Here is a 14,425-nt window from a genome sequence, read left to right as displayed (position 1 = left end):
CTCTGATTCAGAATATAAACCGCTCGCTGACTTAATTTTTTTTAATTTTATTAGTGGTCTTAGAAAAGCGAGACAATTTTGAGCAATTTGTCCGACTTTAGTCGGTTTTTTTACTTACAAATGGAGTAATGTTTCAGCATATGGTGGCGAGTACTATAAGACACATACAACACTGCAGGAGCGAAGTATTCAGTGAGTAAACTGTCTTTGGTCTTGTCAAATTCATTATTTATCGGGAGCTTTTCAACTCTAGTGTACTCATTGTTCAAAGCTGGTTAAGTTATCTAATGTCGAATGACTTAGCTGCTATAGCATGTGAGAAATAATTTAATCGGACTGGTTGCACTATCTTTCTTTCTGGCACATTTCGGCAAAATGACGCCTGTATTTGTACGTTCATGCTGGTACGTTCATGCTGGCGCTGGGCTCTTGATCATCGTGTGTAATATATGTCAACAGTTTCACGGTAATGCTATGTTTTTAGACTTCGAGCCGCCGGGAACTTCTCGCAACATTCAAGAGATCCGATCATATGTCAGGTGAGGAACTTCATCAACAGGTCACCATATCTTCAGAACAACTGAACAATTGAATCTTAATTTGAAATGGAATCTGTTTGCCATAGGTAGACATGAATTTTTATGGTCCTGAAATCTCTTTCTCGCCCGGTTTAACTCGTCCTTTGCAAAATTTAAGTGAATAGATTTTGTTCGAACAAAACTTTAGAATAGAAAAAAAATACTAAAAAGCAGTGGCAATCGCACACAGAATCTATTGTCTTGCTCATTTTTTCTAAACCCTCTTGTCCTCGTTCTAGCTTTTCCGTCTTTAAACAATCGCTTAGTTCTGATTTGTCAAATTAGTTTCAATCGTTTGGGGCTGTGCATATTTGTAATTCCAACATGAGTCTTCGATTCTAAACTACATCTGAACAATTGCATGTCTCTGTACTGACATTAGTGTAGACTAATGCAGAAAAGATACTGGTGAATAAAAACTTTACATCTTTTTCGTTTGTGCCCCCGCCCCTGGCTTAGTGGGTGCGCATTATTTGCACCCCCAGACGCCGGTTTAACATAATGATTTACTATACAATGGCACGTGCTCTGTAACGAGGACGCAGAACGTACTGGGTATCCAAAACATTTAATATTGAATGGAATTTTAAATTTTGGTAGTTACCTTCAATAGTTTCCAAGTTACAACCCACCCCCATTTGGAATTATTTGATTGATCGTGTTTAGAAATCTGAAGGTGATTGATAATCAGCGTCTTCTTACTCAACTTTCGCATAGAATAGAGCCACGCAGCTGAACAGACTGTGACGTCACAACAGCACACCATTCTAGTCAATTGGTGAAACTTCATTTCTCATCCATGAATCGGCTAATTAGATCACATTGACATGGCTTCAAACTACTTAGAACAACTGATCTGCTGCTGCTCAACAAACTTTTCATCTCTTTGTTTTCCAAAACTATTGTGAAAATATCTAATATCTTTCAATCTGTTGTATTTATCTAATTATCTCAATCTAAATTTTGCGAAGCACTTCTGAGCTCTATATTTCTACTTAAAGAAGAGTGATTAGAAAGCGTTGACGTATTTTAAATTTCATGACAATCACCTACCTGTCACATCTTTGGCTTCACTTTGTGCAATAGAATTTAAGTAATTGCAATATTTAAGTCTAATTTATGTTGCAATATTGAAGTGCAATTTGTTCTGAAATATTTACTGTAGTGTATATAAATTGAGTAATGGTTAAAGACCGGATTCAACGTCCACCCATTTTTTACAGATTTTCAAAGGTAACTTTTGGAAAATTTTTTGAGAATAATCTCTATCCTAGAATTAGTGCGATGCACAAATAAAGGGTTTGTATTGGATCCGACATTTTACCATTACTTATTAGTCCAGAATTGTTCTCAAAAATGTTATTGAGTGCTGTACTTATATCTTAACTTCTTCTTTTCAAGCTAACTTCTGTAACTTCTTTCTAATCATTCCGAATTCATATTGCAATGCTAGTACTGCGGCTGCTAACGGTTACTTTGTAAATTTGCGATTTAAAATTGTATATTAAAATTTAAAACTGTATAGTAAAGTTTTAACTAGTTAGTGCATGCATTGAATAAATGACAATTCAGATGAAATATTAATTTAAATTCAAAAGTCAGATATTTTTGGTGTGCCGGGGTGTCATTATTCAACAGAAAAAAATTGGCAAATTGATTTACTTTTTTGACAAAGATAATTGAAAAATTACACAACTGCGCAAATCAACTCGAGTAGAAGGCTTGGTCGTGAAAAGTAATGAACAGTTATAGCGGTTTCCAACAGAATTTAAAGTGATAGAAGATAAAAGACGTCTTAAACAGTTATAGTGACTGTGAGGACTCAAGGTTGTGCATAAACTATATAAAAATAAACAAGTTGCCTGTAGTTGAAATTTAGTGCAACGTGTTTTTAATCCAGAAAAAGATTGTTGGCTTAAAAATTTGAGATATGGAGTGAATTTTTGAGTTATTACTGCATTATTTTGCGTAAACTAAAATTTAATGCACTCACTTAATAACCTGCAGTTTACTAGTAAGTGCCCAAGGAAAAGGTATGAATTAGTTTGAACTTTTTGCTAAATCGCAGTAGTGATCTAACGAACATTGTTCTGACATTGTAAGCAGTCTGCAACCGCTAAAGCAAGCTTATGTTGAATGAATATCGGGAAATGTCTGTCGCTCGAAAATTGATCGTCCAACCGTTGTCTTGTCAAATGTGCAATTGAAAACGGAGACCTGTAAAATTCATTTTTTTGAAGACGACGTGCAATTGATAACTAACAAGGACAGTTGCACACATATTGCTAAAAATTCTTTAGTGAACTTGAATCCTTTCCCTGGTATCAAAACAGATAGCAGTATTGCGCACTTTTTAGTGATATGATATCTGGTTGCATGGTGAGAAATAGAAAAACAAAAAGGTAGCAACGATTCCCCCTGTTCTCAAAAAAGCTTCCACTGCCAAACATTTTGCAAAACTCTATATTTGAAAATCAGGTTATGACAAATAAAGCACTATGCATTTTCCTAAAGCACTAGCAAAATGTTCGACAGATTTAAGTTACAATAGTGCAACTATTTTTGATTTAATTCCGTTCCTCATTGCGCTATGTTATGTTGAAAATTTTTTGAGGAAAAAACCATGAAATAGTGATATTTTCGCACTTTGTTTTGATAAGAGGTATTTTTATAAGAGTTACTTTGAAGTGGCAGCAATCTACCGAAAACTGATATCAAATTCTATCTGCAAAATTTTACTGGATACCACTTTTACTTACAGAAACACAGACCAAACTATTTTGATTTTTGAAATGACAGCCAATCGACATTTAATTTAAAGTTCGAAATAACTTTTGTTTGCGCAATTACATGCTGGCTTTTAAATTCATATATTCTTTTAATTTTACCTTTGCATATTGATTTTCTGTAAACTTTCCAGAGCAAATTTGAGCGGATTTTGAGACATTTTAACAATGAGACAAAATATGAGCTCACAGTTCGCAATGAAGGGACTGATTTGGAAATATTGTTGTGGAAAACAGTAAAAATTTTGTGAATCCTTGAAAAATATAAACATTTGGAGAGCCTGAATTCTAGTGAAAAAAATTGAGGGTGAAATAAGAGAAAATAACAAAAAAGCTTTGCAGTTGATTAAAATAAATTGAATGCAAGACTTTTGGACAGTTTTCTCAAATATTAGTTCTCAAGAAAATTATTGTTAAGCGGCCATTTTGTATATCTTTCTGTGCTCTATCTGATTGAAAGTAAAATTATGAGCTTGATTTTGTCACAGCCACCCTTTTTTTATTGCTCTCAAACGAAGTTTTTAGCAATTATATTTGTCCTGTCGGTCTTTTTTATGCGATTTTTCGCTTGACCAATTTTTTGTTTGACCATTTTTTCGTCTGACGCATTTGACTTTTTATTTTCAAAAACAGGATAAACAGGTAGCGTTCAGCGGGCATTAAGTGCTCATAGAGCCTTTGAGCCAGCTAGTCTTCAAGTATGCGATTGACAGGTTCTGTTACTTATTTTCTTAAGAAATATATACTTATGGTTCAAAGGGCGGTTCTTAGAGATTGACTCCCCCCACTGTTGCCCTCCCCCACTGTTGCCACCCTATCAACCCCTCGGTGCACCCCCTCCTCCCCTCCTGCGCTCATTTACTCCCCTTCAATTAAGCTAAAGCTAGCCTCACTCAACCGTGCCTAGCTACTGGCGAAGCCAACCGCTCGCCCGTCGTTTGAGAGCACTTCACCAGACGTTAGTCGGTTATGTTATAATAAATTAGAGATTTTACCGTTAACTGAACGAAGAAATGAATAGAGTTAACAAACGCACTGAATGATATTTTAATTTTTTAATTGTCGTGCTATAGCAAATCAAACGAATTAATTTTGCCCAATTCCGGGTTTCATTACCCATCAGACCCATAGAGATAAAGATCAACCACTATCATACCTATCCAGGCGATAATGAGCCAATATCAGACTTTTTAGTCGATTTTTCATACGTGTTCATTTTTATCTTGTTTTGTAGGTGCTCTTGATCAGAACTATGGAGAAAAAATCCATGAACCATCGCTCGCTCTTTTTGTACACTTCCCTTTGTCCCTTGTTTATCTCTCGTTTTTTGGACAGACCAAGCCAGAAAATGGTATGCAAGCCCAGACGTTAGCACGTTCAGCACGCCTAGCTTGCTCTCTCTTATTTCAATTTGAAGTAGACCCATCCACACAACGGTAATTCATTGCTTTGTTTCCTCCTTTTGATTTCGTAAAGAAAACAATATGCAATTTTACATTATACATTTTACAAAATTAATTTTTTGGTAGTCATATCAAAATTTTCACTAAATTTTTTATTGGAGAACATGTTCATATTTTTCTAGGAGTCTTTAAAAATTTGGCGTAGAGAAAAATCGAGAGGTTAGTTATTTTTCTACAAGTCTCATAAATTATTTTTTCTTTATATAGACCTTCCTTGTAGAGATTCAGAGCAAAAGTTTTTTTTACTGTTTGGCAGTGCATTTAAGCACAGCTAGGAGTTGACGGCATCATACTAAAATTTCTGCAAAATATTATAGCTGTTTATTGCACCTTTTGGAAAAAAAAACTAACTATTTTTGGTCAGATATTGACAAGATTAACTTGTTCATGGCCATTGCTCGCTACTTATTAGATTTTAAGCAGAGCTTTGTTATTAAGCTCATCCTTGAAAACAAAAAGGAACTTTACTCCCTCTGTGGTTTTTAATTGTTTGATAATTAACGCGCACCTCGACAGGGGCAGTGCAATCACCGCGGTTACATAATTTTAGCCCAACTTTGGCTCAAACCAGGAAAAAACAATGCTGGCTGGAAAAAAGACATGCAACTTTTCCTGAATTATATGAATTATGTATGAGCATATTCACATTGAAAACTGAAATCAAAATCCATAAATTGTTGGCCGCACCCGGACCCGCGTGTCGTAGCATATCACTACTGAATTATTTTATCCCAAGTGAATCGACTATTCAATACTGAATCAAAGTTACCTAGGGGCAGTTTTTCCCATTTATGTGCAGTAAAAATCCAAAAGCAGCTTTTTTCTCACTGACATCTTGACCGGAAAAGATGGCTTGAGTTTTTCAGTATGTTAATAGAATATTCCAAACAAAATTAAAATTTCGAAATAGTTTAAAACTTTGTCTGCTTTGCCGACGCAGCTGTTCGAAAGATTTGGTCCTCTGGTTGTTGAATGGCCACAGAAAGCTGGAAGCAATAGTTTCCCACCAAAAGTGTTTGCTTTTCTTCCCTTCCAAGAAAAAGAAAATGTGCAAGCATTGATTGACCAATCAACGATGTGTCTCGGAAAGCTTTACATCTGTGTGTCATCACCCACAATAAGGATTGGATAAAAGATAAGGTTGTACTAATCCGACAGTGGAATTTGGCGGGCAATGACTACGTGATGGACTGAGCTCAACCTTTGAATCCGAGCAAGACCACATTTATTTGGGTTTGGAGTACCAATACCGCTTGAAGCACAGGAGTTGGTGCGAATCATGCTTATACTGTAGTGATCTATGGTGGTATTCAACGTAGTCCATGTGGTCATCCGTATGGTCTAGGGTAGTCATACAATTGCTCCAAGCTGGTGATTCGAGATGTCCAGGGGGTCATCCGGGTATTTCATGGCGTCACTGGAGTGGTTCAGTGTTGGGGGGGGGGGGGGGGGGGGGTTCTTGAGATATTCTTAATTTACATATATTTTTATTTATAATGAACACTTCACTTCGCTTCATAATTTCGAGTTAATTTGGCTTTTATAGTTTTTAAAAACTTTAATTCTGCGTTAGATTTACTTTAAGAAATTTCTGTTAGGCCTCTGGACTATCCAATCTGACAGTGGAAAGCTCACTGGTCAATTGAGGAAAGAAGCTCTGACGGGGTGGGCCACTGTTGTATGATGTGACAATGATGATGATGGACACACTCACACGTTCACATTCCCGTGTTGCGGTTCTAATTTGCTTTGTGGAGGGGGAAACGAATTAAAGAATTGGAGAGAGTTGCTACAATAAGTTGCGGTATATCATCAATGCAGCAAATTGAGTTGCTGTAAACTATCAACACAAAAAATTTTGGTCCAACTCCCCAACGCCAAAATGTAAAAAAATGTACCAAACTGTAAAATGCCTCTGATGATTTTTTCCTTATTCATTATCATTGAATCGTCCCTTTCATTTATCGATGTCATTTTTTTAAAGTTCGGCAAACAACGGTTTTTTTGTTTTGTTTGGTCCGAAAACAGTCAAAAGTTCATAATGTTCATTAAAAATTCAAAACTAGGACCCATTAAGTTTATGCTAAGTTCAAAAATGTACTATGAATTTTACCATGAAATGTCTATAAAGTGCCATATGATCAGAACTCTGGCCATAGTAAAAAATCATAATGGAATTTTTATGATTCAGTACTGAAATATCATTGAGATTCAGATACGGGCAGTGAAGTACAGATACTTCATGTAATCAATAAGTGAATAATATTTATTGATTTTTTAAAAGTGCAATGGGGTTGTAAATTTTTCACACAGAGTTATCGCGTATTCGAGAAAACTTCCAATACTGCTTAGAAAATATTAAATGTTAATTTTCAACATCATCGAGGGCATCTAGTGCGCAATTTGCAGTCAGTTTTTCCGCTGAAAATTTGGCCATTGAATCTGTATTCCCACCTTTGAGCCAGTTTATTTTTTGACAGAGAATGAAGATAAGCTGTCCAGTTATTCGCATTCATTACCATTACTAGTCTACAATGCAATAAATAAAGATCTGAATAACGTGCGTTTTACGCCAATTACACGAATTTAATATTAATGCGACGCACTTGGTACTATAAAACACGCGTGATGCACATACACAATATTAATCGACCGTTCAAATAATTGAAAACAGACCAAAAAGAAAGCGCGTTTTCTTCCAAATAAAAATAATTGAGTCTGTTTTATTTTTGATCGTTTGTCAAATTGTTTGTTACAAAACAAAATTTTTGAAGGATTTGCGATAACTAAACATCGCTTTAGAAATAATTTCAAACACCTTAAAAACAAAATTTAAACTTATTTATTACATATACTTATTTATAGTTGTTAAGAATGCTTTGAAACGGAAATCTCGATAAACTGTCTTGAATAAACAGCATTTGAAAATTTGAGCTTGAAAAGCGTTCAAACTTTTTTTGCCAATATAGCTAACCGAACTTCTGGGAATCAAGAAGAATCAAGAATGGGAGTCCCGTTTACTGTTAAGCATGCAATTGATTCCCTGTTTGATGGGTTGATAAATACCCAAAATCAGTCCAGCCAATCATGTGGGGTTACAACTATGGAGCCAATCAACGTCTGTTACCTGTTGGACATATCTGGCAGCATGTATTTGGCTCATGATTTGATTAGGAAACACCTGGTTGATCATCTCATTAACAGGTGGGTGAACTATTTCCTTGTGAAAAAAATTTGATTTCATTGCCATGAGTGAAAAAACTAATGAATTTTTCGGTACTGATAATGGGTTGTATAGCGTACTAAGAGGTGAGACTATTCACTACGATTTCCATGGAAGTAAAGTGCCGTTAACGGTGATATATTATATATATATATATATATATATATATATATATATATATGTATACATATATATATATATATATATATATATATATATATATATATATATGCATATATAGATATATATATATATATATATATATATATATATATATATATATATATATATATTTATATATACGTATATATATATATATATATATATATATATATATATGTGTATGTGTGTGTGTGTGTGTGTGTGTGTGTGTGTGTGTGTGTGTGTGTGTGTGTGTGTGTGTGTGTGTGTGTGTGTGTAAATTAGATAGATTGATGACCTTCATAAACTTAACATGTTCATTTATTGAATATTCACCTATGTAGATTTTGCCTCCGACTAAAAAGTCGTTCATTCATAATTGTTCACACAACCCACTTTTTTTAACCTAAGTAATTTCACTCTTTCATATTCTTCTCTTTAATTCAGTTGCTTATCAAAAACTCCTGCTTTGGACTAAGACAGTTTGTTAGTGGAGTTGCGTCAGCACTCCTTAACTAGAAATAGAATTAGAATCGTAACACAAGTAGAAACTTTCATAGCTGTAAACTCAAGATGAGCATTGGAGAGTAGATTCGTGCCTGGAATCCAGTTTTGTAAAATTTGACTAACAACCGCTCTTCAGTTGCATATCTCACGGCTTGAGATATCAATCATATGGCACAGTTATTACATAAAAACAGGCTCTATTTGAGATAGAACCGTTTTTTTTTTGAACAACCAACCCTAGAACCCCGTGAGATTAGAGAGATGGAGGACCTTTTTGAAGTTGGCAATACAAGCAAAAAAGGGCATCCCAATCGACATACTACGAGAAGCACCCCTGACAAAGTCTCCCTTCCTCCAGAGCCAATTTACGAAGATGTGGTCAACAGTACTGCCCAAAGTGAGAGATATCGTAAAATACGAAATGAGCAACTCAAAAACACATGGCTTAATAAGTGTCAGAAAATCGAAACAGTTGGAGTTCTGTAAGGCGATAAGCCGTAGAAATTTTGCAATAACAAAGCCGTCTCACATACATACCTTAGTTTAGGCACGGAAGGCCGACGGATTTTTGGTTCTCAAGAACCAACAGTACAAATTGATCAGATATCCGGAAAAGACCTCTGGGATACTCTCGATGATGTCTTCACCAAGCAAAGGAATATAACATTCAATCGATACACATTCCTTTCAAGAAAACAACTCAAAGAAGAACCTGTAGAAAAATTCTATGGATGTCTCCGAGAATTTTCCCTATAATGCCACCTAGGAAGCCACGAGGTATCAATCATCCGTTAAGGTTTTGTTGCCAATTTGCAAGACGGAGAGACACGACAATTTTTTTAAAAGCAAAAATGACAGCCAAGAAAGCATTGGGATTGACCTAAAAAGTAAAATTTCCCGCCGACTAAAAAGTCGTTTAATCAAAATTGTTCACGCAACCCACTTCTGTTAACCTAGGTAATGTCTTATTCTTTTCTTCAATTCAGTTGCTTATCAAAAACTCCTGCTTTGGACTCAGACAAATTGTTATTGAAATTGCGTCAGCTCTCCTTAACTAGAATATAGAGTTGGAATCGTAACACAAGTAGAAACTTTCATAGTTGAAGACTCAAGCTGAGCATTGGAGAGTAGATTCGTGCCTCGAATCCAGTTTTGAAAACTTTGATTATCACTAGCCCTTCAGTTGCATATCCCGCGGCATAAGATATGGTATGGCGCGGTCGTTACCTAAAAAACAAGCTCTATTGGGGATAGAGCCGTTTTGGGAACGATCAACCCTAGAACCCCCTTGAGATGAAAGAGATGGAAGACCTTTTTGAAGTTGGAATACAAGCAAAGGAGGGAATCTCAATCAACATACTACAAGAAGCACCCCAAGAAAAAGTCTCCTTTCCTCAAGAGCCAATTTGCGAAGAAGATGCGGTCAACAGTACTGTCCAAAGTGAGAGATATCGTAAAATTCGAAATAAGCAACTCAAAAACATATGGATTAAAAAGCGAAGCGGTGGGAATGGCGAAGCGGTGGGAATTCTATAAGGCGATAGGTCATGGAATTTTTGCAATAACAAAGCCGTCTCACTTACATATCTTATTTTAGGCACGGAAGGCCGACGGATTTTTGGTTTTCAAGAACCAACAGTACAAATTGATCAGATATTTGGAAAAAATCTCTGGGATACCCTCGATGACGGGTTCACCAAACAAAAGAGTATAACATTCCATTGATACAAGTTCCTTACACGAAAACAACTCGAAGCAGAACCTGTAGAACAATTCTATGGATGTCCCCAAGAATTTTCCCTAATTTGCCACCTAGGGAGCCATGAGGAGTCAATCATCAGTGATGTGTTTATTTCCAATATGCAGGAAGCTAAGATACAACTAGAATTTTTGTGGGAAAATAATGAACAGCCAAGAAAGCATTGAAACTGGCAATAAACATTGAGATGGGTCTCCAAAACCAACTGAAAAAATCGGGAACTGTGGCATATACAGTATCTAATAAACTCAAAAATCCATCTATAAAAAGCCTCTAAATTTCAAGAAATATACCTAGACCAACAACTAATAACTTCAAATCTACAATTTGTCCAAATTGTGGATATGCTTGGTCGTCTAGCCACCGTCAAAAATTCCCAGCACGGGGCAAAGCCTGCAAAAATTGTGGAATCACAAACCATTTTGCAAACGTTTGCCACAAGCCGAAGAATCCAATAAAACCGAAGCCAAGAGTCAATAATGTTGACGATGCATCGTCAGAAGATGCAACGGTCGGCTCATCTGCAACTGTTGAAGAACAGGTGAATCAAATTGATTCTATGTTACGACGACGAATTATATCCGATGCAAAATATGACTCAGACTACGACGACTTGGATGATAACTGTGTATAAGTCATCTCAGATAGTGAAAGCCTGAGAAATGTAGAGCCGGTCAATATGCAAATTCATTTCGGAAACATTGAAACAAAAGCATTAGTGGATTCGGGGAGCGGTTGTACCATAAGTAACAAAAGATTATTAAACGCGATGATATTGAACAGCAATGAGAGCTACTGGACAAAGCCATCGGCATTCCAGGAGCTCAATTCAAATTCTAATGAGTTAATCAAGACAATGGTGTAATAAACACTAGATTGAAATGTAATAAAAACGTCATTGTTGAAGAAGACGGACACAAACCCATACTTGGCCGGTATCTATCTTCATAACTCGGACGATCCCTAACAGAGTTAGAACTAATGTTAAGCATTCATCAAAACCAATGCCTAATCAAAAAACAAATACTCTTGATTTTCAGGTCTGATCTCCAGAAAAAGTAAATCTCACAAACACACCGTTAAATCTACATTTCATAATAAATTTCACTCCTACACATCAAAAGGGAAGAGGAGTTCCCACAACTCTTCAACCTTTAGTAAATACAGAACATAAACAACATATCCTACAAATGAATAGTTGCTCTGACAAAAAATGCGTATCCACAATTGTTATAGCCGTTAAAAGAGATAAAATTGTTAAATTAGCATTAGATTCAAAAATTCCAAACAATTCAATACACGAAAACAAATGTCAAATGTCAATAAGCCTAATATTGACAATCTTATAGACACGATACAACAGAATATTAATACAAACGCGTCAAATGAAACTAGTTGGAATACAAGCAAAGGAGGGAATCTCAATCAACATACTACAAGAAGCATCCCAAGAAAAAGTCTCCTTTCCTCAAGAGCCAATTTGCGAAGAAGATGTGGTCAACAGTACTGTCCGAAGTGAGAGAGATCGTAAAATTCGAAATGAGCAACTCAAAAACATATGGCTTAAAAATTGTCCGAAAATCGATGCGGTGGGAATTCTATAAGGCGATAGGTCATGGAATTTTTGCAATAACAAAGCCGTCTCACTTACATATCTTATTTTAGGAACGGAAGGCCGACGGATTTTTGGTTTTCAAGAACCAACAGTACAAATTGATCAGATATTTGGAAAAAACCTCTGGGATACCCTCGATGATGGGTTCACCAAACAAAAGAGTATAACATTCCATTGATACAAGTTCCTTACACGAAAACAGCTCGAAGCAGAACCTGTAGAACAATTCTATGGATGTCCCCAAGAATTTTCCCTAATTTGCCACCTAGGGAGCCATGAGGAGTCAATCATCAGTGATGTGTTTATTTCCAATATGCAGGAAGCTAAGATACAACTAGAATTTTTGTGGGAAAATAATGAACAGCCAAGAAAGCATTGAAACTGGCAATAAACATTGAGATGGGTCTCCAAAACCAACTGAAAAAATCGGGAACTGTGGCATATACAGTATCTAATAAACTCAAAAATCCATCTATAAAAAGCCTCTAAATTTCAAGAAATATACCTAGACCAACAACTAATAACTTCAAATCTACAATTTGTCCAAATTGTGGATATGCTTGGTCGTCTAGCCACCGTCAAAAATTCCCAGCACGGGGCAAAGCCTGCAAAAATTGTGGAATCACAAACCATTTTGCAAACGTTTGCCACAAGCCGAAGAATCCAATAAAACCGAAGCCAAGAGTCAATAATGTTGACGATGCATCGTCAGAAGATGCAACGGTCGGCTCATCTGCAACTGTTGAAGAACAGGTGAATCAAATTGATTCTATGTTACGACGACGAATTATATCCGATGCAAAATATGACTCAGACTACGACGACTTGGATGATAACTGTGTAACAGTCATCTCAGATAGTGAAAGCCTGAGAAATGTAGAGCCGGTCAATATGCAAATTCATTTCGGAAACATTGAAACAAAAGCATTAGTGGATTCGGGGAGCGGTTGTACCATAAGTAACAAAAGATTATTAAACGCGATGATATTGAACAGCAATGAGAGCTACTGGACAAAGCCATCGGCATTCCAGGAGCTCAATACAAATTCTAATGAGTTAATCAAGACAATGGTGTAATAAACACTAGATTGAAATGTAATAAAAACGTCATTGTTGAAGAAGACGGACACAAACCCATACTTGGCCGGTATCTATTTTCATAACTCGGACGATCCCTAACAGAGTTAGAACTAATGTTAAGCATTCATCAAAACCAATGCCTAATCAAAAAACAAATACTCTTGATTTTCCTGGTCTGATCTCCAGACAAGTAAATCTCACAAACACACCGTTAAATCTACATTTCATAAAAAATTTCACTCCTACACATCAAAAGGGAAGAGGAGTTCTCACAACTCTTCAACCTTTAGTAAATACAGAACATAAACAACATATCCTACAAATGAATAGTTGCTCTGACAAAAAATGCGTATCCACAATTTTTATAGCCGTTAAAAGAGATAAAATTGTTAAATTAGCATTAGATTCAAAAATTCCAAACAATTCAATACACGAAAACAAATGTCAAATGTCAATAAGCCTAATATTGACAATCTTATAGACACGATACAACAGAATATTAATACAAACGCGTCAAATGAAACTACATGCTTTTCAGCACTTAATTTGAAGTACGCTTTCAATCAATTAAATTATGACCAGGAAACCTCTCGCCCTTGCAACTTAAAAGTGCTAGCGGTTAGTGCACCGGCACATAACGTTTCATTACCGGATTTCATGGTCTCACTGACATGCCGGCAGCATTCCAAAAAGTAATGGATTTTACTTTAGTTGGATTTAAAAATACACATTGTTTCTTAGACGATATTATCATCTTCAGTCGTGGCTCTAAAGAAGACCATTTAGAGTTAGTCTTTAAATGTTTTTTAAAAACTTGTTGAAGATAACCTTCGAATTAATCTACCTAAATGTCACCTAGCCAAAACGGAAATAGAATGGTTAGGATAAAAATTTAGTCAATCTGGAATTGCACCACAAGAGTCCAAAACTTCATCAATCTTAAATCTTCCAGCACCTAAAAATTTAAAACAACTACGTTCCTCTTCATGACCCGTTCATGATTTAGGAAAATCATACCTAAACTTTCACAGTTATGTCATCCACTCCGACCAGTTCTTAAAAAGAACACTAATTTCATTTGGAACAAGGAACTAGAAACACACTTCCATCACATAAAGAAATAAAGTTGCAAACGCCACAGAAAGTACACATGATAGTCCACAATTGCAAACCAGCGTCAAATGTGATACTTCTACAGCAGCTTAGGCGCTGCATTAGAACAGCGATCGCCAACAGGTTGGCACAAAGTTGCATGTGCATCACGATTCATTAA

General features: G+C 35.9%; 2 protein-coding genes across 2 annotated transcripts in view; both read left to right on the top strand.

Annotated features, from left to right (window-relative positions):
• The window catches only part of LOC142342621 (rap guanine nucleotide exchange factor 4-like), a 55,703-nt gene extending 53,919 nt beyond the window's left edge, over nucleotides 1–1,784 (top strand). The window contains 3 exon segments of the mRNA XM_075394040.1: nucleotides 138–192; nucleotides 485–539; nucleotides 1,245–1,784. Coding sequence (XP_075250155.1) covers nucleotides 138–192; nucleotides 485–539; nucleotides 1,245–1,314 — 180 coding nt within the window. The 3' untranslated portion in view covers nucleotides 1,315–1,784.
• A 5,668-nt stretch (nucleotides 1,785–7,452) lies between these two features.
• The window catches only part of LOC142342620 (uncharacterized), a 33,051-nt gene continuing 26,078 nt past the window's right edge, over nucleotides 7,453–14,425 (top strand). The window contains exon 1 of the mRNA XM_075394038.1: nucleotides 7,453–8,031. Coding sequence (XP_075250153.1) covers nucleotides 7,832–8,031 — 200 coding nt within the window. The 5' untranslated portion in view covers nucleotides 7,453–7,831. The remainder of the gene's footprint in view (nucleotides 8,032–14,425) is intronic.

This window comes from Convolutriloba macropyga, chromosome 7 (assembly GCF_964194025.1).
Source record: "Convolutriloba macropyga chromosome 7, txConMacr16.3, whole genome shotgun sequence".
In the NCBI taxonomy this organism is placed as follows: domain Eukaryota; kingdom Metazoa; phylum Xenacoelomorpha; order Acoela; family Convolutidae; genus Convolutriloba; species Convolutriloba macropyga.
This window is presented reverse-complemented; position numbering and strand designations above follow the sequence as displayed.